Source organism: Sturnira hondurensis, unplaced genomic scaffold (assembly GCF_014824575.4).
Source record: "Sturnira hondurensis isolate 20B ecotype Veracruz unplaced genomic scaffold, ASM1482457v3 Scaffold0009733, whole genome shotgun sequence".
NCBI lineage: Eukaryota > Metazoa > Chordata > Mammalia > Chiroptera > Phyllostomidae > Sturnira > Sturnira hondurensis.
In genome coordinates, this window is record NW_028082364.1 from 5,220,254 (window position 1) to 5,246,489 (window position 26,236).

General features: G+C 52.4%; 2 protein-coding genes across 5 annotated transcripts; both read left to right on the forward strand.

Moving 5' to 3' along the window:
* The first annotated feature begins 220 nt into the window (after positions 1-220).
* Positions 221-11,084, forward strand: ZDHHC4 (zDHHC palmitoyltransferase 4). 4 transcript variants are annotated; one of them, XM_037057860.1, is made up of 8 exons: positions 221-280; positions 720-887; positions 1,719-1,842; positions 2,801-2,874; positions 3,371-3,549; positions 5,497-5,622; positions 6,983-7,227; positions 10,726-11,084. In XM_037057860.1, the coding sequence occupies exons 2-8, from the start codon at positions 745-747 to the stop codon at positions 11,014-11,016; spliced, it is 1,182 nt and encodes a 393-aa protein (XP_036913755.1). In that variant the 5' UTR covers positions 221-280; positions 720-744; the 3' UTR covers positions 11,017-11,084. The 4 variants fall into 4 exon arrangements, with proteins under 4 accessions (XP_036913755.1, XP_036913757.1, XP_036913758.1 ...); XM_037057862.1 differs by lacking the exon at positions 221-280 and having other exon boundaries at positions 794-928; XM_037057863.1 differs by lacking the exon at positions 221-280 and having other exon boundaries at positions 794-913.
* Positions 11,085-12,242: 1,158 nt separating this feature from the next.
* On the forward strand, positions 12,243-26,221 carry INTS15 (integrator complex subunit 15). Its single transcript, XM_037057864.1, has 6 exons — positions 12,243-12,850; positions 13,344-13,565; positions 15,798-15,963; positions 20,116-20,640; positions 21,402-21,441; positions 25,421-26,221. Exons 1-6 carry the CDS (start codon positions 12,659-12,661, stop codon positions 25,620-25,622), a joined length of 1,347 nt encoding a protein of 448 aa, XP_036913759.1. The 5' UTR covers positions 12,243-12,658; the 3' UTR covers positions 25,623-26,221.
* The last annotated feature ends 15 nt before the right edge of the window (positions 26,222-26,236 follow it).

Sequence of the window (26,236 nt, forward strand, 5' to 3'; positions counted from 1 at the left end):
TCCCGGCCCGCGGCAGACGCAGGCCGGTCTTTTCCTCGGCTTTCTGGCAACCGCACTTTCAAGTCCGACCTTCCCGCGTCAGGCTGCACCGCAGCCCCCGAGTCGTGCAAGTCCCAACGCCTCTGTAGAAACCGAACACGAACCGCCGTTCCCACCCCGTCCACGGCGTCCGCACTTCCGCCGGAAGCCGGCGCGTGTGACGTCACGAATCCGCCGGAAGTCTGGGGGCGCGCCCTGGAGGCGCCGGTGCGGCGGGCCGGGCTGGGGGTCGCTCTTTGAGGTAAGGCGTCCTCCGGTGGGCGCTCAGGTTCCCCGGCACGCTCGGGGCTGTCCGTCTGTCCGTCTCACCGCCCCGCGCACTGGTCTGTGTTAGGCCGCAGCATTCTTCAACCCCAAATAACCCTCCAGCCTCCTGAGCCCCGCCCCCTACCTCGGGTTCCGGCCCCCGAGGAAAGGTCCTTACCCGGCCCACCTGCCGGGATCCTAGGCTGGAGAGCAGCGTCAGGGAGACCCTTCTGTCGGGTCCCCGGCGCCGACACCTGGCTCCCAGCTTATTTCCTCCCCCGTTAGCTTTTTCTCCGGAAGTCTTATAACCCCATTCGCCCTGCGGGGTCTCGCATCCCCCGAGTTTCCAATTCTCCTCCTCTGTGTCTTCCTCCCCTGACTCTTCTATATAACGAGTCGTCTTATGCGAGTGCTGAATTGATCTGTCTTTGCAGCCGGATTCATCCGCCTGGAGGAATCATGACTCCTGCAGCTTTGGGTGTCCCCTCTTGGTCCAGGCGCCTGCCTCTGCGCAAGAGGAGATGCCTTTGGAATTCCCTGGGAATGCTGCCAGAAGGAATGTCAGAGCCGCCCGCCGAAAATTATCCGAAAAAGAGAGATATGTAGGCTGGGGACCCTGAGCCACCTCGTGAGGATTACTGCTGTTCGTTTCCTCTCTCTCGCCCCGTGAATAGTTCCTAGTTCGGTCATTGTAATTGGAAGTCAGGCCCAGAATCATATTTACTGAGGCCAAAAGTCACCATCTTCAGTTTCTTAATACAGGCCCGTGTTCGTACGGCCTTTCACAGACAGGATGCCTGTCCTGGGGCCTCCACCGCTGTAGGGGATGCTTGTTACCATGGCACTGGGTGCACATTATTTAGGCTACGTCTGTGTCAACATCTGTGTGGATATTTGTATATATTTAAGGAAGTAGGAGAATGATTTGTTGCTGGGGGAGAGAAGGCGGATGCCTTTTGCATATTTTCCCCACTTTAGCTTGGAATTTGCAGATAGGAGATGCCCCAAAGCGGACCACACTGTTTTTTTTTTTTAAGAAAACCTTTTTTAAAATTTTACTTATTTATTTTTAGGGAGAGGGGAAGGGAGGGAGAAAGAGAAACATCAGTGTGGTTGCCTCTCACGTGGCCCCCACCAGGGACCTGGCCCGCAACCCAGGCATCTGCCCTGACTGGGAATCGAACTCGGGACCTGCCGGGTTCGCAGCTCGCACTCAATCCACTGAGCTACACCAGCCAGGTCCATACTCGTTTAATTAGGGAACTTTTACAGGGGAGAGAGCTCAGGACCTGCCTGGAGGCCTGACAGAAGAGGCAGTGTGCTTACAGGCTGCTGAATTTTCTTTTGGGAACCATTTAGGGAGCTGATCTCTGAGAATAGGAGGCATGGAATGAATCCCTTGGTGTAGTCACATTCTTTCTGTTCCTTCCTGGCCCCAAGATGGACTTCCTGGTTCTCTTCCTGTTCTACCTGGCTGTAGTGCTGGTTGGTGGCGCCGTGATCTGTGTCTGCTCCACAACCCATTACCTGAAAGGCCTGGTCAGGGGAGGCACACAGGTAACAATGCTGCTTGAAGACCACTGTTCTACCAGTGAGAAGGCTCACCCCTATTCCTGATGGAACAAACAAGAGATGCCTTTTTTATTCATGTGTTTGCTTGTTCTTTTATTTGTGGCAGTTGTCACATATTGCAAAGTCTTAGGGTGTGTTTCCCTTATTGTTTAAAATAATCTTGTATTGGTGCTTTAAGAGAAGGTAGCATTTTTTTATTATTAAAAATTTTATTTATTTTTAGAGAGAGGGGAAGGGAGGGAAAAAGAGAAGGAGAGAAACATCAGTGTGTGGTTGCCTCTCAAAACTCCCCTACCGGGGACCTGGAATCCAGCCGGGGACTGTTTGGTTCCCAGGCCGGTGCTCAATCCACTGAGCCACACCAGCCAGGGCACAAGGTAGTATTCTTAAGGCTGGGTATTTTTCTCGACTTGGTGCATTTTGTTGGGCATGGATTTGAGCAGTGTCTGCTTAGAGGGGCCTGATGGGTGAAACAGGCACGGAAAGCTAAGCATTGGGCTGCCCCCACTCCTTCAGGGGTCAAAGGGCGCAAAACTGGGGTGAGCAGTCCTTGGGAAGAGTTTGACTGGGGAGGGGCCTGGCCTAATGGCCAGGGGTCTGGAGGGGACTCCAGAATGTAGGATGGAACCCGGGGCAGGGAAAGGAGCGGCATTCACCTTAGCATTACCTGATCCATCTGCTCTGCTCCCCTCCCTTGACTTGAAGACCCTGACATGGCGCCTTCTTGGAGGTCAGGGTGGAAAGTGGAGGAGCTGGCTTCAGAGGAAGGCCAGCTGAGGGAAGCCAGCCTCTTTACGCTCTTAAACCTCTTCCCTGCCCCTGTGCAGGGGCACAACATCACGAGCATTGTCAGCTGAACATAAAGCATCTAATTTGGCGGGAGCTGGGGGGAAGTGGGGAGAATGAGAAATGAAATCGAATGTTCCTCTTTTTTTCGTTTCAGATATTTTCCTATGTAATTCCAGAATGCCTTCAGACAGCGATGCTAGGTTTGCTCCATTACCTGTTTCACACACGGTATTTATATTTGAGTTTAGATAGTATCTTCCTTTCTCTTTCGATTGTTAGTTGTTGCTATTCTGTAGCTCCGGGAAGCTCCTTGTAAGGTTTCCAGCATGACACAGAGAGGACTGCTGCCGAGGACAGAGAGGTCTGGGCTCAGAGCCTGGGCTCAGAGATAGTCTGCCTTTTCTCTCTGGGAGTGGGACAGGTCTGCTTTCAAACAGAAGTATTTGAAGAGTGGGAAAAAACTTATAGCATTTCCATAAAAAGTATATTCAGATACTGAGCACTCAATTCCCAAGACAGCTGGTCATAATAATAGATAACATTTATTGAGAACGTACTATGTTTTAGGCACTATGCCAGATGTTTCACATAGTTTCTCATGTAATTCCTACTGTTATCTCAAGCCCAAAGGAAGTAGTTGGCCCTCGGTTAACTTTCCTTGGTGTAGCCCGATTTCATCTTGGAGAAGTCCCCAGGAACAAGCCATATGTCTGTTTCTTTTCAGAAACTACATCTTCATCATCCTGCACCTCATCTTGCAAGGGATGGTTTATACAGAATACACCTGGGAAATATTTGGCTACTGCCGAGACCTGGACTTCTCCTTGTGTCTCCTCCTTCTGCCCTACCTGCTGCTCATTGTAAACCTGACGTTTTTCACCCTAAGTTCTGTGAGCGACCCCGGTACGTGGAGGCTCTGGGTAGAGCCAGCTCAGCTGTCAGTCTCACTGACAGTGCTGCAAACACGCAGTGATCCCGCGAAGGACTTTGCAAAAGACTTGCTTTTTAGTGTTTGCATAATCTTTTCAGTGTATTCTAATTTTATTTTTCCTTCCTTCTTTGACCCATGGGTCATTTAGAGTATTTGAAAAGTTTCCTTATATGTTTTTTAGTTAACTTTCTATTTTTATTTACTTTATTTGTTGTCCTCACTGGAGGACATGCCTCTTTATTTTTAGAGAGATGGGAAGGGAGAGACAGAAACGTTGGTCAGTTGCCTCCTGTGTGCACTCTGACCAGGGACTGAACCTGCAATGTAGGCATGTGCCCTGACTGGAATCGAGCCCGTAACCTCTCAGTGTGCAGGGTGATGCTCTGCCCAACTGAGCCACATTGGCTAGCGCTAGTTTAATTTTTTTAAAAACATTTTATTTATTTATCTTTAGAGGGGAAGGGAAGGAGAGAGGAAGGAAACATCAGTGTATGGTTGCTTCTCGTGCATCCCCTGCAGGGAACTGGCCCCTGCCGGAAACTGCCCTGCAACCCAAGCATGTGCCCTGACTGGGAATCGAACCGCGATCGTCTGGTTTGCAGGCCCATGCTCAATCCACTGAGCTACACCAGCCAGGGCCCAATTTTTTTTATACTTCCACTTAATTGTGTTTTATAGAGAGTTTATGTTCTGAAAGATAGTATTTTTTTAAAGATTTTATTTATTTATTTTAGACAGAAGGGAAGGCAGGGAGAAAAAGAGGGAGAGAAACATCAGTGTGTGGTTGCCTCTCTCATACCCCCACTGGGGACCTGGCCCACAACCCAGGCATGTGCCCTGACTGGGAATCGAACGGGCGACCCTTTGGTTCACAGGCCAGCACTCAATCCACTGAGCTACGCCAGCCAGGTCTGAAGGATAGTATTTCTTTGGAAAATTTTATTGATATTTGCAGTATGCCTGGGCATGTAGTTTTTGTAAATGGTCCATGTTCTTGGATATAGAGAACCACATAAGTTCATTACATCAAGTTTATTAATTATGCTAATATCTTTTATAGTTACACTAATTCTTTGATTGAGAGGTGTTCTCATTCTGATAGTAGACTTGAGAGATTTCTTTTTGTATGATTTTGCTTCGCATATTTTGAACCCAGTGTTTGTGTCCGTGTGTGTATATTAGTTGTACACATGTATAATTCTTAGTAGATGCATTAAGTTTAGAATTAGTATCATCCCTTCCCTTGAAACTTTTTTCAAAATATACTGAGCCTCTGTCGCTGGTAATTGCTTTCAAGTCTCTTTTGTCTAATATTAATATTATACTGTCTTTTGATAGATATTTGCTTGTTTTTCCCCCATTCTTGTGATTTTAACCTTTCCTGTCCTTGAAGTGTTAAATGTCCGCCACCTCATGAATAGTGACATAGAATGCAGTATGCCTATTCAGTGGACTACTATTAGCAATAAGAAGGGATGAAGTACTTATATACCTGCTACAACACACATGAACCTGGGAAATATTATGTTAGTGAAAAGCCAGATACCACCGACCACATACCATGTGATTCTGTTTGTACAGAGTGTGCATACAAGGCACATCCATGTAGACGGATGTACTGATTAGCGGCCGCCGGAGGGTGGGGCGTAGAGAGAAGTGGGCGCCGACTGCGGCAGGACTCCTTTTTTGGCGGTGATGAGAGTTCTAAATTGTGGCGGTGTGTCACAGCTCTGCGGTGTGCTAAAAACCACTGAATGGTGCGGTTTAAGTGGGTGAATTGGTTCTTTGAATTGCATTTCATTAAAGCTGTGAAAAACTATAAAACGAATTAAAACATTAAATATAGCAGTGTTTAATTGTGCCGTGTCAGGACAGATTTTGTGCATATTCTGTATTACCTTTGTCCTTACTTTTTTCAGGTACCATAACAGAAGCAAATGAATCATTACTTCTTCAAGTTTATGAATTTGATGAGGTCATGTTTCCAAAGAATGTGAGGTGCTCTACTTGTGATTTACGGAAGCCAGCACGATCCAAGCACTGCAGTAAGTGTGGCCCCGGCTGCCCCAGCTCCACCTTCCCAGGGCAGGCAGTGGGCGTCGTCTGCAAGGGCTGTTCCAGATGTGGAAAGCAGGGCCACCTGACTCCCAGACACGGGCAGGCCCTGCTGGCGGCGGCCTGGTAGTGGTCTCTTTCAGATGACTGGAGGTGAGGTCTCGTGTTCTTGCCTCGTGGGCGGCCAACCGTGCTGGGCAGGGCAGCCCGTCCTTGGCCGAGTGGCTGAGCATCCTGCCCAAGGGGTGTTTCTGCAAGACGTGGTGCTTGCAGATCCCCATCTGCGGGCAGAGCCTGTTCTGGGGAGTTACCAACATGCTGGACCAGTGCTGTCCAACAAAGACCACTTGGGCCACATACGTGATTTTAAATGTTCGAGTAGCTACATTACAAAAGTAAAAAGAAATAGGTGAAATTAATTTTAATCATATGATTTATTCAACCTAGCATATCTAAAATACTATTTTTCCCCAGCTGATGTGGCTCACTGGATTGAGCACCACTAGCCTGTTAAGCCCAGGGTTGTTGGTGCAATTCCCTGTCAGTACACATGCCCCAGTTTCGGGCCAGGTGCCCAGTAGGGGGCGTGCAAGAAGCAACCACACATTGGTGTTTCTTTCTCCCTTCTGCTCTCTGAAAATAAATTAATGAAATCTTTTAAAATACTATTTTAATATAACAATGTTTAAAAAATCATTTATGGGATAGTTTATATTCTTGTTTTTGTACTAAGTTTTTGCTGTATGTTCAGAGAGACGTTTCAGCACCTCTCATGCAGACGCTAAATCTTCATCGGAAACCCAGGGTCTGTATTTAGTCGTCGTGAAGTCTGCCGTTGGAAGAGCAGACTCACTCACCCGGGCTATTCCACTCTTAACAGTCCTTCGTTATGCAAGCCAGTACCAAAGTGTCACTTTCTGTAACATCCACATCTGCATTGACATAATGGTTTATCTTTATCAGAAGAATCGATTTTCCTTTAAAGCAGAAGCATTTATTTGAAACTGCCTAAGTTAAGTAAATTCACTAACTCCTTTTATCTCAATATTATCACATTGAACTCTGCAGGAGCATTGCACGAATTGAAAAACAATTGTAAATTTATGAACGTCAGCGAAGCATTCTCTCAAGTGTTTCTTGTAGCCATGTATCAAGTGCCCATTGGCCACAGGAGGCTGGGCCGGTGGCTGTTGTGTTGGACACTGCAGTCCTGAAAGTGTGGTGACAGCAGCTGCCGTTTCCCCGGTTCATACAGCCAGCAGCCCGTTTGTGGGAGAGTCCGTAGGTGTGTGTGGTGTCATTGTCTCGTCAAGCACCAACTTGGGCGTGCGGCTTTCTGTTGCTGTGCAGGTGTGTGTAACCGGTGTGTGCACCGGTTTGACCATCACTGTGTTTGGGTGAACAACTGCATTGGGGCCTGGAACGCCAGGTACTTCCTCATCTATCTCCTGACGTTGACTGCGTCAGCGGCTGCCATGGCCGTTGTGAGCACCGTGTTTCTGGTCCGGGTGGTGGTGTTGTCTGACTTGTACCTGGAGACTTACGTTGACGACCTTGGATACTCCCAAGTTATCGACATCTTCCTTCTTGTTCAGGTAATTATGTTGTGGGCTGTAAGCTTCTAACTTCTGGTTTCAAAATTGGAAAAAGCACGTTTGTTTGCCCAGTGAAAACATGAAGCCATTCCATTTTAAGAAATTGATTTGTAGGCCCTGGCTGGGTAGCTCAGTGGGTCAGAGCATTGTCCCCATACGCCAAGGCTGCAGTTTTGACCCCTTTAGGGCACATACAAGAGCCAACCAGTGAGTGCGTAAGTAAGTGGAGCAACAAATTGGCGTATGTTTATTTCTCTCTTCCTCCCTCCCTCCCCTTTTCTCTCTTAAATCAATAAAAAATTTTGATATAAAATCTTTTAAAATTCGTAATTCACCTACCATAAAATTCACCCTTTTTTTAAAAGACTTTATTTATTTATTTATCTTTAGAGGGGAAGGAAAGAGGGAGAGAAACATCAATGTATGGTTGCCTTTTGTGCGTCCCTTGCTGGTAGTTAGCCTGCAAGGAACCGGCTTGCAACCCAGGCATGTGCCCTGACTGGGAATCGAACCGCAATCATCTGGTTCGCAGGCCCGCGCTCAATCCACTGAGCTACGCCAGCCAGGGCAAATTCACCCTTTTGAATGATAAGATTCATGGTGTTAGTACATGCCGAGTTGTGTAACTGTCACCACTGATTTCAGAATATTTTGTCACCCAAAAAGGAAACCCATACCTGTGAGCCATCACTCCCCATTCCATTCTGTCCCCGGTCATGGTAACCGTTAATCTGCTTTCTGTCCCTGTGGATTTACCTCTTCTGGACACTTGATATAAATGGAATCGTGCAGTGTGTGGCCTTTTGGACTGGCTGCTTTCACCGAGCATACTGCTTTTAAGGTTCACCATGCTACAGCGGGAAGCGGTACTTCGTTTCCTGTTGCGGCCGAACAGTACTCTGTTGTGTGGATATGCCACACTGTACTCCCTTCTTCAGGTGGGGCGTTTTCACTTTTGGATTTTTTAAAAAAATAAAGCTGCTACGAACATTTGTGTATAGGTTTTCATGTGGACATAGTTTTTATTTCTCTTGAGTTATAAGTACAATTGTTGGGTCATATGGTAACTATTTGTGATCATTTGAGGAACTGCCAGACTTTTCCAAGACAGTTGCACCAGCAGTGTGTAAAGGTCCAGTGTCTCCACATCCTCGCTAACTCTTGTTACATTTTATTAGTCCTCCTAGCCTTTACCTCCTTGAACCAGAGTTCACTTTAATGTTAAGCATCACATTTGGATGGTTTTTTTTAGTTTAAAACAGTGCCCCCCCTTTTTTAATGAAATAAGTATTTAATAGTCTAGTCGCCTATTGTTACAGAATGTCCCGTGTTCCAGATTTGCCTCTTTCCTATTAGTGCCACCTCAATCTTCCTGTTTCCTGACACCAGTGTGAACCGGAAGTTGGTTCTAGAGCTTTGATTAGAATCAGGTTAAATTTTTCTCGGCAGAAATGCTTCCCACATGGAGTCGCAGGTTTCCTGTTGCATCCCGTCTGGTGGAACCTGGGGTCCAAGAAGCATGGGTTGGTCTGTTAAGGTGGTGGTCGCCGACTGTCTGTGTTGGCAGAGTGCATTTTCCCCTTGGCGATGGGCAGTCTGTGTGTATGGTTTCAGTTTTGTATTTAGGACGTTGTTTTGGGTAGATTCCAAACAATATAAATACTGGGTCAAAGATTATCAGTACTTACAAGTCTTTTGATATTAACATCTATTGTCAGATTGCTTTTAAAACCCACTGCTGGGGTGGGAGGCACCTCCCCTAGTTTGATGAGGAAATATGGTGTGCCCTTTTTATTTATTTAATTTTTTAAATTATTTTTATTTTTTAAAGATTTTATTTCTTTTGAGAGAGGGGAAGAGAGGGAGAAAGGAGAGAAACATCAATGTGTGGTTGCCTCTTGCGCGCCCCCTACTGGGCACCTGGCCAGCATCCCAGGCATGTGCCAAGGCTGGAGTGCCCTTTTTAAAAATTACATTTCTCCTGCCCGGTGGATTGACCACCCGCCTGAAAACCAAAGGATCCTTGGTTCAATTCCCAATATAGGGCACATACCTGGGTTGCCGGCCAGGTGCCCAGTGGGCAGGGCATGAGAGGCAACCACATGTTGATGCTTTAGCTAACCTTACTGTGCTAATCATTTTGAGATATATACACACACACACACATATTCATTATATTTTGCATTGTTGTGCACCTTAAACTTTCACAGTGGTTTGTCAATTTATATTTTAAAGCTGGGAAGAAAATTTAAAACATCCTGAAAATGAAATGAAAACTTACACCCCTCCCTCCCAGCACTCGCTACCCAGAGGCAACCACATTTGTAGCCTCTGGTGTGTGTATATCAGGCTTTCCTCCTCTGTGTTTTTATTGGCCTGTGTGTCCAGGAGCTATTTGGCATTTGCACAGGTCGGGCTGCACTGGGCCTTGTGGAACCTCGCGTGTTCTCCCGCTGGACGGCATGCCACAACCGGCTTTTTCAAACTAGCACATAGACATTGGCCTCGTTTGAATGGCTCCTTGTTGTCTCACAGTAGGACTGTCCCGGGTTGGACGCTTCTTCATGAATGAACATTTCACTTGTGTATTTTGGGAGGAGGGACCGTTAAAACCAGTGCCACTGTACAGTGGGTACTCCTGTACCTGTATCTTTGTGATTTCATTTTGACTTTATTTTTTAAAAATTATTTATTTATTTATCTTTAGGGAAGGAGAAGGAGAGAAATATCAATGTATGGTTGGGAAGGGAAGGAGAGAAATATCAATGTATGGTTGCCTCACGTGAGTCCCCTGCTGGGAACTAGCCTGCAACCCAGGCATGTGCCCTGACTGGGAATCGAACCGCGATCGTGTGGTTCACAGGCCCACGCTCAATCCACTGAGCTACACCAGCCAGGGCTGTGGTTTCATTTTGAAAGGGAGATTGATCTCTTCTGTCCATTTGGACTTGACTTTGCTGAATTAAGATCCATTTATTTCTCTCTGTTTTTTTTTTTTAAGATTTTATTTATTTATTTTAGAGAGATGGGGAAGGGAAGGAGAAAGAGAGGGAGTGAAACATTAACGTATGATGATCTCTAGCACACCCCATATTGGGGAACTGGCCTGCCACCAAGGCATGTGCCCTGACTGGGAATCAAACCAGCGATGCTTTGGTTCACAGGCTTGTGCTCAGTCCACTGAGCTACACCAGCCAGGGCTTCTCTGTTTCTTTTATGAGTACCTAACTGCCCAACACCGTCTCCGGACTCCCCTTTCCCTTTTCCTCCAAGTGCGCACACTTCATCCCATATTAAACTCCGTATACACTGGGGTGTCTTCCTGGGCTGTCAGTCAGTGCTTCTGACCTGTGTTCAGTGGGTCAGATGTGCACGCAGGTGGGTGAGCAGGAGAAGCAATTCTGACGGTTTTGCAGAAAAGACCAGGGCTGGCGGGTGCTGATCCTTACTTACCTCAGAGCCCAGCTGCCTAATGTGCTGCCTCTTCTTTGTCCCCAGTACCTGTTCCTGACCTTCCCGAGGATTGTCTTCTTGCTGGGCTTTGTCGTGATGCTGAGCTTCCTCTTGGGAGGCTTTCTGTGCTTTGCTCTGTACCTGGCCGCCACCAACCAGACTACGAACGAGTGGTACAGAGGTGACCGGGCCTGGTACCAGCATTGCTCCCAAGTGGCAGGGACCCCATCAGCAGAGCCGTGGGTCTACCAGAACATTTACTCCCACGGGCTTTGGAGCAACCTTGGAGAGATCTTTCTACCTGGTGCTGCACATTGTGAGAAAAAGAGGACATGAGACTGGGAAGAGCATTGTTGCCTTTTAAATACAGTGGACATTTACTTATGCATATGGATTCTTTCTAAGCATTGGTATTTCTGTTTTCCGATCCATATTTATAAATTGGCTTTCAGTGGTTAAGGGAGGCAAGTGAAAAGTAGGGTTTACTAAGTGCCTAATAGAAATCTCCCTTGCTCGTCCTCTCTTCACTCAGCCTGTTGGAATGGAGCTTCTCTGAAGTCCTGGTGACTTTTCAGAGGTCCCAGATGACCTTGGTCTCCCACTGTAGGCTCAGCACTGGGAGAGAATGACTGTCGCCTGGTGTGTCCCCTGGTCTCAGTGACTTGGAGTTGTGCCTAGCTGTGCCTTTTTGATGCCCTTCCCATCTCTCCCAGGGAAAGGCCTGCATTTTGGGTTTTTTTTTTTGGTATATTTTCCCCCACCTCCTTAACCGTACCAGCATCCTCACTCAGGCCTGCTCTTGGGTCTGTGCAGGCCTTTGATACAAGGCACATATCTATGCTTGTGGGCTCTGGTCTGCCCTCCACTGACCTCTTGTGGCCATATTCAAGTCTTTTCAGCCCTATTTTTTTAAAGGTTTCTATGCATTTATTTTTATAGAGGGGAATGGGGGGAGAAATAAAGGGAGGGAAACATCAGTGTGGTTGCCTCTCCTGCTCCCTCAACTTGGGATCTAGCCTACAACCTAGGCATCCACCCTGACTGGAATCAAACCCGTGACCCTTTGGTTCACGGTCTGGCACTAAATTCACTGAAGCACACCAGCCAGGGCTCTCTGATCTATTTAAAATTTCAAACTAAGCCTAGTTAATTGGGTGCAGAGAGATGAATGCTGGAAAAGAGATTCATAGAAAGTGCTGGGGGTCTTTAGGATGGAAGAGCCTTTAGGAGCAGGGGACCTACAATTCCGTGGCCCACCCAGGCTTCTGTGAAGGGGACCCGGGCATAGGAACTCTAGGGACAGGACGGGGAGTCGTCTTTTGTCATCGCAGCCCCTTGAGTTCAGACTAGATATCTTTATAAGATGAGTTGCTTAAGCCCGAGCCCGCTACCACCTTATACTCACTGGTGGGAAAGGAAAGGAAAATCCCACGTGTAGGCCTGGAACCCAGATTAGGGAGCGGTGGGGTGGGGTCGGGGAGCACAGGCCCAATGAGCGCTTACTGGTGTGGTGGTTCCATGGCGGAGCTGCTCGGCCGGCGGAGCGAAGGCGGGCTCGTGGCGTGGGGGCGGGGCTTCCCTCTGGGCGTCACGTTGCCCATCCGCTCCCGCGGACTGAGCCGCCAGAGGGCGACCTCCTGAGAGCAGGCGCCCGCCACGAACCGCGCTTGACCCCAGCGGGCCGCCGTCGCCGCGCTTGCTTTTTCCCCGCCGTTCGGCTCCGCGGCGTCGGGCTCCCGGGGCTCTCCGTGGCGCCTCAGTCGCACACCTGGGTTTCCCGCTGGCCGGCGGCGGAGATGGCCCCCTGAGCAGGCCCGAGCGGGGAGCGGCGGGCGGGCGGGCGCCGCGGCCCAGGCCGGGCTCGGCGGGCGGGGCCCGGGTCGCGGCCTCTTTGTCTCCAGGGCGGCGGGTGCGTCCGCTGGGCTCGGGGCGGAAGTCCGGCCGCGCTGCCGGTGCCCCGGGCCGCAGCGGCCGCACCATGAGCGACATCCGCCACTCGCTGCTGCGCCGCGACGCCCTGAGCGCCGCCAAGGAAGTGCTGTACCACTTGGACATCTACTTCAGCAGCCAGCTGCAGAGCGCGCCGCTGCCCATCGTGGACAAGGGCCCAGTGGAGCTGGTGGAAGAGTTCGTGTACCAAGTGCCCAAGGAGCGCGGCGCGCAGCCCAAGGTGCGGCGCGCAGAGCGGCCGGCGGCTGACCGCGGCCGGAGCAGCACACCCCTGCTCATTACCCCCGTCTCGGTGACAGGTGCCAGCCAGACCACAAACGCCCTTCCTATCCCGGCGCCGTTCTCGCCTTTGGCCTTGCTCCTTCCGCGGTAGCTCAAACCTCTGGAGCCCCGAGCATGGCTCAGTTGTGTGCCTGTTTTGCCGGGCCAGTGACAGGAGTGCTCCCATGGTGTTAAAGGAAGAGACTGTAAAGGCCTGTTACGGAGAATCTCAAATCTCCGTCGGTCATTCTGGGCCCCCCTCACCCCCGGGATGATGCATAACTAAGTACAATGACATTTCCTGGGACGACAATAGAGAACTATTCCCTGGCACCTAGGCTTTAGTGGGATGAAAAGTTCCCTGGGGAAAGCGGATTTTCTGTTTTCTTCCTGTATGAATTAATATGCATGTTGAAACTGAATTTCTCATCACTTCTGGATTTGTTTTATAGAGATTGAATTCACTTCAGGAGCTCCAACTTCTTGAAATCATGTGCAATTATTTCCAGGAGCAAACCAAGGACTCTGTCCGGCAGATTATGTTCTCATCCCTTTTCAGCCCCCAAGGGAACAAAGCCGACGACAGCCGGATGAGCTTGCTGGGAAAACTGGTCTCCATGGCTGTGGCTGTGTGTCGGATCCCCGTGCTGGAGTGTGCGGCCTCCTGGCTCCAGGTACCTCCCTAGAAATAGCCTTGCCCCCAGGGTCTCTGTGGAGGAGCTTAGGGTCAGGAATTTTCAAGTAATTGGATTTCTTGAGAGGCCTTTGCCAGATGTTATGTCCTTGATGTCACCGTGTGTTGATACCCCAGACCTATACTCATACACAGGTAATGACTTTTCTCGAGAAAACAGTAGTTTCCAATGGTAAGTTCATTTTAAAAAGTTAAAAGGCCGCATCTTTAGAACAGGTGAAAAATTATATATATATTTTTTAGTGGAAGTGACTTTATGTATCCTCACATGAGGATATTTTTTTCATTGCTTTTAGAGAAACAGGAAATTGGGGAGAGGAAGGGAGAGAAACGTTAATTGGTTGCCTCTCCTAAATGCCCTGGAGGGGACTGAACTCACAGTCCAGGCATGTGCCCTGGCCAGAAATTGAAGGCTCGACCTTTAGTCTAGGGGATAATGCTCCAACCAACTGGCCAGGGTGGAAAATAATTTTTATTAGTTGAAAATGATAGATAAGATTTTGAAAACAAATAGGCATGCAACCTCAAATGTAGGATTTTTTTTAAAAAAGATCATTCCATGTCAGATTGTGACAGGTATTTTTGTTTTTTATGCAGTTAGATCAGCCAGCCGAGTGGTGAGTGGTTTGGTGTTGTTCCAGGGTGTAGTTACCAGGTGGATGGCAGTTGTGACAGGGACACAAACGCTTTCTAGCATGTTTTTAACTATCAAAGAAAGATATACACTGACAGTGGATAGTGTGTTAGATGGTATTTTGGGAGATTGGTTTTGCTCAAAGTCTTCAGGAGACTGATGATCCACTTTGAGTAATTATTAACTGAATATTTTCATTACTACCCTTAGTTATGCTGACAGTTTCCCGTGTTCAGTTTCACAGACCTGTTCATTCCCAAGTTCTTGAAACCATTTGGTTGTTTTTTTAATTTATTTAAATGTTTTTCTTGTAGTCTTATTTATTCTTAACATTTGGCTAGCAAGAAAACATTTTTTCTTTACAGTACACAGATAAATCTCAGTGGATTCTGCCTTAATTCTCAGCAGTAGGGTTTCTGTGGCATCTGGACTAATCATGTGTGTTGTGTTTAACTGCGAGATTGTATCTCCTGTGTCCCTTGACGGGCTGGTGAAGCCGAGTTCAGCATCTTGTAGCTCATTGTATAATTCCCCATCTCTCTCTCATGATGCAGTGTGCTGGTATTTCGGCACCGTGAGAGCAGATGTGAACGACAGGACAGGGTCTCAGTGGTCTGGGCCAGGGGCTGCAGCTTCCTCCGAGGAAAGGCGGAGACGGCCAATGTGGTGCTGGGGGCAGGGTTCAGCCTGAAAGGACAGTCTGGCCTGCTGCCCCCTTGCCGTTTCCCGTGGAGGCCGCACTTGGACCCTGGGTCTGTGGTGTCCTGAGCAGCTGCTGAATGTGGCAGCAGTCACGGATCGGCATCTGAGTGAGGAGGGAGAAGGCCGGGAAGGCAGGCGATGCGGGGCCTCAGAGCACCGAGGAGGCCTGCTAGACGCAGGGGTGGGCAACCTGTGTGGCCCATGGGCTGCGTGCGGCCCAACACAAGAGTGTAAATTGAGTTAAAATAGTACGAGTTTTTTTGTGATTTCATTTTGCAATGTATTTAACGTGCAGCCCACGACAATTCTTCCTCCTTTGTGGCCCAGAAACGCCAAAAAGTTGGGCACCTGCAAGAGGATGCACTGTAAAAGCAGTGGAGAGGGTTCTGCTCTGAATCTCGTGATAGTTCACAAATGCTCCCAAAGCTCTTTAAAGTCACGGCAGCTGTAGTTCTTACCACTGGAGGCTCAACTGCAGGGTGGCGGGACTTGTGAGAAAAGGTCTTACCTGAGTAGACTTCAAGGCGAGGGTCGGCATGCACCTTGTATAAAGGGCAAGACAGTGAATACTGTAGGCTTTGCAGGTCATGTCATGTCTGTCACAGCTGTCCAGCTCTGCCCTAGCAATGCAGTGACAGCCCTAAATGGCAGGCAAGGGTGTGAGCAGGGCTGATTCAGCAGAGCCATGTTCGCAAAGGCGGGCGGTGGGGTGGGCCTGGTCCTCGGGCCCGAGTTTGCCGGCCCTGCGTCGGAGGGAGCGGCGAGTGGCCTCCCGCCCCTGGAGGGGCTCCACTGCTGGTGGTCTCCGCCAGGAGTGCACAGCGGCTCCTCCAGGGCCCGTGCCAGCTGTGGTGACGGGACTGTGGCCCCTTCCAGCGGACGCCGGCGGTGCACTGCGTGAGGCTGGCCCGGGCCCTCGTGGACGACTACTGCTGCCTGGTGCCGGGCTCCGTGCAGACGCTGAAGCGGACACTCAGCGCCAGCCCCCGCTTCTGCTGCCAGTTCGTCACCTCCGTCACCGCGCTTTTTGACCTGTCCTCAGGTAAGACCTCTCCTCAGGTAGCAGGCTGCTGCCCATCGGGGAGGCTTCGGCTCATCGCCAGGTTCATTTCCGCTGACGAACGTCCAGCGAATGTCCCAGTGTTTGGGCTCATTTCTCTCTGAAATGTGTGTGGTATTTTAGGCTAAAAGCCAGAGGGATGGGCCGCCTGGATTTCTGGGACTTGCTGGCGGGACGTCTCCTTAGCGATCCCTAGCGGCCAGGTGGAGTGGCCCGAGTGGCAGAAAGCCGGGGTCTGGGGTCCGGGAGAGACACGGGTGTCTCGGTTAGACCCGACTCGCTTTTTTTATCCCTCGCATTTTATTTTATTTATTTATTTATTTTTAAAGATTTTATTTATTTATCTTTAGAGGGGAAGGGAAGGAGAAAAGGAGAGAAATATCAATGTATGGTTGCCTCTCGTGAGTCCCCTGCTGGGAACTGGCCTGCAACCCAGGCATGTGCCCTGACTGGGAACCGAACTGCGATCTTGTGGTTCGCAGGCCCACGCTCAGTCCACTGAGCTACACCAGCCAGGGCTATCCCTCGCATTTTATATTGAAAAAACTTAAGCTCCAGGAAGGTTGCAAGACTATTATAACAAACACCCATACAGCTTGCCTAGATTCACTGGTTCATAACATTTGACGTACGTGCCCTTTCTCTCCCTTCCTTCCTTTCTGTCCACACACACTGACAAATATTTTTTCCTGAGCTTTTGAGTTTGTTGCCAATATCAAGTACTTAAGTACGTATTTCCTGAGAACAGATTCCCTTACATCACCGTGATAGCATCGTCACACCTAAGAAATGAAATATCGAAAGAACATTACTTGTGCCCTGGCTGGTGTAGCTCAGTGGATTGAGCGTGGGCCCGTGAACCAGACGATCATGGTTCAACTCCCAGTCAGGGCACATGCCTCAGTTGCAGGCCAGTTCCCAGCAGGGGACCCACTAGAGGCAACCATACATTGATATTTCTCTCCCTCTCTCTTTCCCTTCCCCTCTAAAGATAAATAAATAAAATCTTAAAAAAAGAAAAAGAACATTACTTGTTATCTCCCATAGCCTTCCTCCGGATTTCCCTGACTGTCTCAGGACTGTCTTCCATGGTGCAGAGGTCAGGAGAATTCGGGGTCCAGGTCAGGGATTGTACACTGTACAGAGCATCATGTCACTTTGGTCTTTAAGTGCGGAACAGTTCCCAGCATTTAAAAATATGTCTCATGACATTGACCTTTGAAAGAACTCAGGCCTGTTGTTTTACACAGTGTCCCTCCATTTGGTCCCTCCGGGCGTCTCCTTAGGAAGAGGTTCAGGTGGAACGTCTTCAGCAGCACAGCCCTGGTGGGTCGCACCGAGGTGGCGTGCCCCGCGGGGCTGCTCTTGGGATGTTTCTGAGGCCTCCTTGGCGAGCTGCCAGGAGGGGTAGTAGCCATTAGATGGCACTTGACTTTGGCTGGGAGAAGCCCTCGTCCCCGTCCAGCCGCAGAGCCCCTGGTCCGCTCATTTGATGCAGACGCCCAGCAGAGAAGACCAGGAGCAGCTGTCTGGCTCCAGCCGGACCGGGGTGGGAGCTGTGGCCCTGGTTTTTCCACGTGCGGCAGTTACGGGCCTCACCCAGTGAGGAGCTCTCTCTGCAGAGCCCCCCAAAGCCTGCTTTTCCCCTCAGGGTCCAGCTCTGCCCTGGCCCCTGCCGCGCAGAGGCTGACACACAGCCCCCTTCCACTCCCAACCTGGTAGCCCCCCCAGCCTGCAGCAACCGGAGAGTCTTCGACAGCATCTCCTGCTTTTGTTCAGTTTAGCATTGGCCTCCCCGCCCCCTACTTTTATAAATCAATTTATTTCTAAATTTTACTTTGGAGAGAGAAAGAGAAGGATCGATTTGTGTTCTACTTACTGATGTTGATTCTTGTATGTGCCCAGACTGGGGATCGAACCTGCAACCTCGGCGTATTGGGACGACCCTCTGTGCACCTGAGCTGTCCGGCCAGGGCTTGATCCCCCTTTTCTTTGTAACTTCTTTTCTTGCTGTTCGACCTTTCAGTTATCCTGGGAGACTTAGTGTGGACACAGCGTGAACGTTCAAGTGCCTGTCCCGTTCACATGTGGGTTCCAGACTTCCCCTCACACAGCAGTCTGCCCCTTGGCTGGGGGCAGGTGGGGGGGCCCCCCGCTGCGGGGGCAGAGTTGTGCCCAGCCCCCTCCTGAGACTTCCAGGTGCTGTGGACCGTGGGGAACAGCGTTCAGGCCTTTTGTTTTCCAATGCGGAGGATTTCGTTTAACCTATTGTGCAGAATCGCAGTCGCTCCTTCAGTCTCCAGTTGTTCCAGACCAACAAAGACAGAGAGTGGCCTTGACGTTGGGAATGGGTGAACACATGGGGAGAGAAATAATGTTCAGAGAACACCGATAACGTGCTAGAGTGGATGTGGGACAGGATGTTTTTCTTTCAGGCCAGTGATTTCTTTTTTTTTAATTCTCACCCGAGGGCATTTTTTTTGTTGCTTTTAGAGAGAAAAGGGGAAGGGGGAGAGAAGCATCTATGGGCTGCCTTCTCCTACCCCGACCAGGGATTGAACCCACAACCTGGGTAGGTGCCCTGACTGGGGATTGAACCCATGGCCTTTTGGTCCACAGGACGAGCTCCAACCAACTGAGCCCCACCGGCCAGGGCTGTCAGTGGTTTCTTTTAAACCACTTTGTTGAGGCGTGATTGACATCAGAAAAGCTGCACAGGTTCAGCGGCCACGACCTGATGAGTGTGGAGAAACGGGGGTGGCTGGGCACACAGTGGCAGCCCTGGAGGGTCGGACCTGGAGTCTGCTGTAAGGGTGGCGATGCCGCTGCTGTTGGCACTTCTGGTGACAGGAGGGCATTCCCGGGGAGCCTGTGCCTTCAGAGCCACACAGCGGAAGCAGCTCCCCAAACCCAGCAGGACCTCCTGTGGCCCGGAGGGTGCGGAGACCGCGAGTCTCCGAGTAGAAAGGTAGTAGGGATTCTTCGCTGTCAAGTACGCACTCGCATGTACACACAGGGCACACATGCACACCCCGCCTTCGGGTTCTTAGAGACGCCTCAGCCTAGATTTGGGGGTGGGGGTGTTGGGATACGCCAGAGGGGCAGGTGAGAGACCGGCGTTTCCCAGATGGACGTGTCTCAGGGAGTCGGGCCAGACCCAAGGTTCCCACTGTGTATCTTGTCACGTGCGGATCGCAGCTGCTCCCTGCTGCTGGCCATCGTTTCATGACAGGAGCGCAGGGGTGGGGGCGGTGGTTTAATACCCAGACAGTAGGCAGGGTCCCAGGGGCAATGGCCAGTATCTGGAGACCCTCAGGAACCTTTGGGCGATGTGTGTCTCACTCACCCCGCACGCCTCTGTCCGGCTGGGCCCTGGCCCGGCCTGTTGTAAGCGGAGAGTGCATAGCCCCGGAGACGGGCCAGGTCCCACTCCCGCAGCCTTGTGGGTAAGAGCCAGGCCCCCCCAGAGGCAGAACTGAGCCCACCGTGTACTTCAGACAAGTCTGGGGAAATCACTTAGGTCACTGCCTCAGTCTCTTCGCGTCGTTTGGGGTTGAACGTGTTACTGTGTGAGGTAGGGAGCCCAGGTGAATGTCAGCGCCTGTTTTCATCGGGGTCCTCTGTTCTAGGCCGCAGAACGTGCCACTTCCTAGGGTCTTGGTTAGACACGGGTTCCGGGGGTGGGTGGCCTGGTCCCCAGCAGCTGACAGGTCACTGACTAAACCCCCTGGAAGGGGCACCCAGTGCAGGGCTGAAGCCTGTCACAAGGGAAGGGGTGCCGTGAGGTGTAGTCTTGGTCATAAACGTGTGGGATTTTATTTAAAATGACACGTAGGATGGACTTTCTTCAAGGCACAACAGAGTTCTAGGTAACTATCGAGTTAAATATTCTGTGACCCCTGCCTTGGCCAGACAGTCCTGTCCCCCCTGTCACCGGGGACGTGACACCAAGTACGGCAAGAGTGCCAGCCCTCACGGAGGGGATGTCCTAGGGAGGGAGACGGGACCGGTGAGCAAAGGGGCAGATAATGTGAGTGGCAGGTGGTCAGTACTGGGGACTTGGGGGCCCGTCTCCCCTCCGCCCACTCCCGTCATGGGAGCTGGGACCCCTCCTGACTGGATGTGTCTTTGCAGACGACCTCATCCCACCGCTGGACTTGCTTGAAATGATTGTCACCTGGATTTTTGAGGACTCAAGGTTGATTCTCATCACTTTTTTAAATGCTCCGATTGCGGCCAATCTCCCCATAGGATTTTTAGAGCTCACCCCGCTCACCGGGTTGATCCGCTGGTGTGTGAAGGCGCCGCTGGCTTACAAGAGGAAGAAGAAGCCCTCCTTAGCCAACGGGCACATCGCCCCCAAAGCTGCCCCGGACTCAGCGGGGACAGACAGAGACTCGCACCTCTTGTACTCCAAACTGCACCTCAGCGTCCTGCAGGTGCTCATGGTGCTGCAGGTACACCTCACTGAGAAGAACCTGTACGGGCGCCTGGGGCTGGTCCTGCTCGAACACATGGTCCCACTGGTGGAGGACATCAGCAGGCTGGCGGACGAGCTGAACCCCCTCAACGCCTCCCAGGAGATCGAGCTCTCTCTGGACCGCCTCGCCCAGGCGCTGCAGGTGGCCATGGCCTCCGGCGCGCTGCTGTGCACGAGAGGTGCGTGGCTTCCTGCCTGGCCTTCCCGGGCCTTCACCCGCGTCTGCCCCGAAGGAGATGGGGGCTCCTGGACAAACACTGTCTCCTGCCCGTGCTAGGACTTTTCCTCCTGGTGAACCTGGGGGGTGTGGGGGCATGCCGAGACAGAGCCCTGTGACCGTGGGGTCTCTGTGTCTCCTGGCCATTGGTGCCCAGGACTGGGGACCCTCAGTAACAGCTTGATATCTGTGCCTTTAGGGATTCTCTTCTTTTTCTGCAGTCCTTTTTTATTGAGGTATAATTTACATGCAGTAAAATGCATAGGTTTAAATGCATAAAACATTCATCACCTGTTTTGAGGGTTCCTTAATTCTGCATTTTAGGCATGAACTTGAAGGCTCCCAGGAGAGTGAGCTCCTGCTAATGACACACCATTGTGTTTGCCCTTTAACCCTTGGCTCCCGGGAGCTGCCTGTGGCTCCAGGCTGCGGTCGCTGCGGGTGGGTTTCCTCTTATCCCTGCGCTTAATGCCTTGGATGTCGGGCCCTGCCTTGGGGCCCTTCCCCAGCTTCCAACAAATTGCCTGTAGAGCTGCCGCTTCCCCAAGTGATGTATTCTTTCTGGGGCCTGGTTTGTGAAAGCGAGTGTTGAAGAAAAAGGTGACACAGCCTCTAGTGTCTGGCAGTGTTACTCTGTCCCAACACCCTGGGAAAGAGTGTCAGTGCCCATTTCCCCTGTTTTTTTCCAGTCCGTTCCTTAATTGTGTGTCTCCTTGATTTCAGATGACCTTAGGACCTTGTGCTCCAGGCTGCCCCACAACAAGTAAGTGCCTCTCATGACTTCTGGTGGGTGGGGGCTGGAGGTGGGGTGCAGGGCAGAGAGGACCCCTTGCCGTGGTCCGCTGCGGGGTCCAGAGATTCTGTGTGTGTGGAGCCCCTCGGAGACTGGTGAGAAGTGGGGGACAACAGGATGGCGTCACTCATGGGAGGAAGGCCAAGTGCAGACCACATCGGAGATAAGAGAGGTGGAAAGAACCAGGGTCACTTTGAGTGTCACACTGCCTGTGCGCTTGTGCACGCGTGAGCTTCCTGGTGGCACCGGTGTGCAGTGTCGGTGACACTGTGAGGTGCATGGCCCTCAGGGAAACACTGCGGAGCCACAGCCCTAGGGCCCAGCGTGTAGCTCAGGCCAGCACCTGGGCCCCGGACGGCACTGAGCAGGTTCTGAGCGCGGTCTGTCTGTGGTTTGCCTCGGCTGGCCCCCCGTAAAATGGGGGTGCTGGGTCATCTGCCTCCTGTGGCTGTGGTGAGGATTAAACAGGGGGCCCTCATGCATTTCTGAGCCTAGCCTGCGGCAGGTGGGACCCCCGGTGGTATGCTTGAAGTTGTCTCAGAGGCTCCTTGCACTATCCTCATTGTGGGGGGATTCTTTTTTTTTCTTGTTATTTTGTGTGGTTGTTTTTGTTTCCCTGTGTTCCGTATCATTGATTTGATTCTTGGCTTCATCCATTTTACTGCTGATTTCCTATAGATTGTTTTTTTTATTTCCGTTAGGGTATAACATTTCTACCTGGGTCTTTGTTTATGCCATTGAAGTACTCACTAAGTTTCCTGTGCATCCTTATAATCAGTGTTTTGAATTCTGTATCTGATAGATTGCTCATCTCCATTTTGTTTAGTTCTTTTTCTGGAGTTTTGATCTGTCCTTTCATTCGGGCCATGATCGTCTTATCATTTTTTCAATGACCCCCGGTGAGAGGTGGTGGTTGTCTGAGCAGGGTGGCCGTGGGAAGCAGGGGCCGTGGTCGCTCTGCTCCTGGGAAGAAGCCCAGCCCAGCTCCTTCCTGTCTGGGGCCTTCGGCAGTTCCTTGTCCCCCACGGCCTCCTTTTCTCCATTAGACCCAGAAAATGGCAGTGCTGCCTCTGGCCCTCTGCCTCCCCCCTCGCCAGCCATAGGAGTCCTTTGAGGGTCCAGTGGGTGCTTGCTGTGCAGTCAGTACCTGAGCAGCGCCCCTCACTCTGCGTTCCACGGGGAGGGGTTCTGCTTAACCCAGTGAGGTTCACTGACTGTGAGAAGCGAAAAGCTCTGTGCGTGAAAATATTTCATGCAGATGCCCCTTCTGCATGAAATTATGAGCAAAAACCTGGAAGCAACCTGAGGAGCCCATAGGCAGGGACACTGAGTTGGTAGTGTTTCAGCTGGGATGTTGTATCCACGCATCCAGGCAGCTGGCTGCGGAAGCCGGAAGCGTTAGTTTGCAGTGACAATCAGCATGAAACATTGTATCATCCAAAAGTCGTCATTGTCGCAAGTGGCTGTAGAAAGGGTGCTGATGGAAGGCCCCAGGCTCCCTGTAGCGCGGGCAGGGTTTAGGAAATGGAAGAGCCCAGGACTGCTGATCGGCACTGGTCTGTAACAGGGCAGTAGGGCCCCAGGGCCAGCTGCGGCAGGCAGTGCGGGCAGAGGGCGAGCCGGCCAGCGCTGTGGGGTCCGGGCCGTGAGTCTGGGCGTGGGTGGCAGGCTGTTACAGAAATACTCACAGTCCGAGGCCAAAGGGTCGGCCAGATGCCAATTCATGGGCTGCCCGTGAGAGAGCTGCAGCCAGGCCTCCCGCATCCTCACGTGTGGTCGGGGGCTCCGTGTCCCTCTGTGCTGGGGAGGGTCCGGTCAGGTGTCTCAGGAGTCACGGAAACTGAGAGGGCGGAGCACAGCACGTCCTGGTGGAGCGCAATGCCCTGTTTGGGGCTTCATCCGCGCCGGTGACAGCCTGTCCAGAGGGCCGTCCCTCGCTCAGGAGGGCACACGGGGCCTTTTTCCAGCTCCAGAGAAGCTCCCTGGCATCTGAGGACATTGTTGGTAGAGATGGGGCCTGTTACCCCTCGGCAGGGACCCCTTTGTAGTATTTCCTTTCTCTGTGCGCAGCTCTCAGAAAACTGTTAAGTGTTTTCAGGGCACGAGAATATGATGGGGCGTAAATCCTTTATCATCTCGGCGCTGTAACCGGGGATCCCCGGCCGGCCCTGCGCTCCTGACGGCCTGGCCCTGCTTTGGGGCCAGAGGACAGTGACTGGGCACAGGCTTTGCTTTCTGGTTGTCTCTGTCGTGTGACTGCCTCTCCAGCCAGTTGGAGACTCTCTGAGCCCTCTTGTGTCCCCAGCAGGGAGTGCGGGTCCACATAGACGTGGAACCTGGATTTTACCTCGATGATACGCCCTTAGGTTGCTTCCTTGTTTGCTTATTGTGGTCGAATTTCTTGCCCAGTTGTAAACGAGCTACACAAATGAAAACAGGCCTGGAGCAGCTTCAGGCCACCCTGAAAGGCACCACTCTCTTCGGCCTCGGTTCGCTGCCGCAGGGCCCCACACTTTGCACTTGTGGGGTGGGTGGGGTGGGGGTCAGTCTGCAAGTAGCAGGCCAGCAGTGGTCAGGGTCCACCCAAGGGTGAAGTGGTCTGGGAGGAAGGCCATGGCTGGGGCCAGCAGATAGCAGCAGGAGCAAGGGAGCAACAGGTGGGTGATGGGTTTGAACAGGACCCGGCAGCTGGGAACTGGCAGTGAGAACCTGGCTTGGATGCCAGGAACACAGCCCCGCTGGAGCCGAGCACAGGGCGATCCTAGGAGGGCAGAGAGCAGAGCCAGCAGGGCTGGGCAGGGGCCCTGTCGTGAAGGGGAGGGACTGACAGGTTTTCCAGTTGGGCTGCCTCAGGAGTTGGCCCTTTGAAGCTGACCTCAGGGCAGGGCTGAGCCTGGAAAGCTGGAGGTCAAGGAGCTCTGCTGGTCAGGGGCAGTGGAGTCAGGAAGGATGACGCTACTCAGGAAAGCCTTCCGGGAGTCTCAGAGGGACCAGCACTGGAGATGACATTGAATTCAGGAGGGCGGGGGATTCCGGCAGGTGGAGGGTACTGATGCTCCAAACCTGAGAGGAGAGTGCAGGCTGGGGGAGGTGCTCTGCCCCTTGCGCTTGGGGGGTCACAGAGGGTGGAAGGGCATTGTGGTGGAAAGGCAGGTACAGAGACCCGGGCATGTCAGAAGCGGGGCTGGGTACAGGTGGGAGGGGATGCCCCCAGGGTCTGGGAGCGGTCACCCTGTAGTGAAGGGGCAAGGGGCCAGAGCACCTGAGGGTTTGAGGCTCCCCATGGGAGGGGAAGGGGGTGGGCCCCTGAAGGTGGGTCAGGCTCCTGAAGGTGTCGGGGGCTCTGGTTTCAGGGAGCCAGCTTTGGGGTGATTTTCCTAAGAATTTGGTTAGGACTATCACCGAGAGTGACTTTGAGAAAACGGAGGCCTGCCTGCTTCCTGTGGGGCCTCAGGCACGGCCCCCCTGCATGTGGGCACTTGAGGCCAAAACGGGTGATGGCCTGTGTCCAAGCCCAGGTGTGGGGGCCGCTGCAGCCCCTGGCCCTGCGGTCCTGCTGGCGCCTGCCTCCCCGGCACCTGCCGTTCCCTCGGGCCCCTCCCTCTGCATTGTCACCTCTTACCTGTTGTCTGGGGGGCTCTGGCTTTCCCCACGCTGGCCCCTCCTCTCTTCTCTGCCCTGTCCTATGCTAAATCCTGATACATCCTGCTCCTCCCCAGCCACACGCCGCCCCCATCCTCTCTGCTCTCAGTTTGCCCCTCTAGAAACCTGGGTGTTCTGCTCCTGTGCCTGGTGCCTCCGTTGGTGCATGGGAGGGCACCACATGTGTGGACCTTCTGTCCTCTCTCCCCCATGACACCAAGCCCAGGGGACAGGGCCAGTCCAATGCTGCGTTGAGGATGACCATCACCTCTGGAATGCGTGCCAACCCTTCTCCTTGTGTTTGCAGCCTGCTGCAGCTGGTGATCTCCGGCCCCGTGCAGCAGTCGCCCCACGCGGCGCTGCCTCCCGGGTTCTACCCTCATATCCACACGCCCCCGCTGGGCTACGGGGCCGTGCCTGCCCACCCTGCCGCCCACCCTGCGCTGCCCACACACCCCGGGCACACCTTCCTGTCGGGCATGACGTTTCCATTCAGGCCCATCCGCTAGGCTGGCCCCACCTGCCACCGAGTGGCACTGTGCCTTCTGCACCTGGGCGGAGGAAGCCTCCCGGAGAGGGGCCGGCCCACAGAAGAGGACCTTCAGGAGGCAGCGGGCGGCCCCTCCTCACCAGCAGGACTGTCTCGGGGCAGAAGTTCCGTGACATCGCCAACCAGGTGCCGTCTACCTGGCTGCGCTCATGAGAGTCCAGCCTGGACGGACCAAGGGGAAGGGCCCAGCCCGGGCAGAGCGGTGCGGCCTCTTGGCGGTGCCCCCCCTGTGAGCCCGGCCCCTCGAGAGTCGTTCCAGATGCACTCGCTGAGCCTGTGCTGTCGGGTTGCGGGCGTGCAGAGCAGCATTTGCACGTCCACACACCTGGCTTCTTTCCCTGTGAACGGGACACGTCCTGCCACGAACACAGGCCCCTCCACTCCGAGGGCTCCGTGAGCTCCGGGCTGAGCTGGGTGCCCTCAGGCCACGCCCAGCACTTGGCTGGTGCAGGGAAACCCGAGGGGACGGCCCTGCCTCCGAGGAAAGGGGCGTCCGTTTCACTGGGATCGCTGCATTTTTCTTTGACGTGTTCAAATAAAATTTTTCTAAAGAGTTGAGCAGACGTTGTGGAA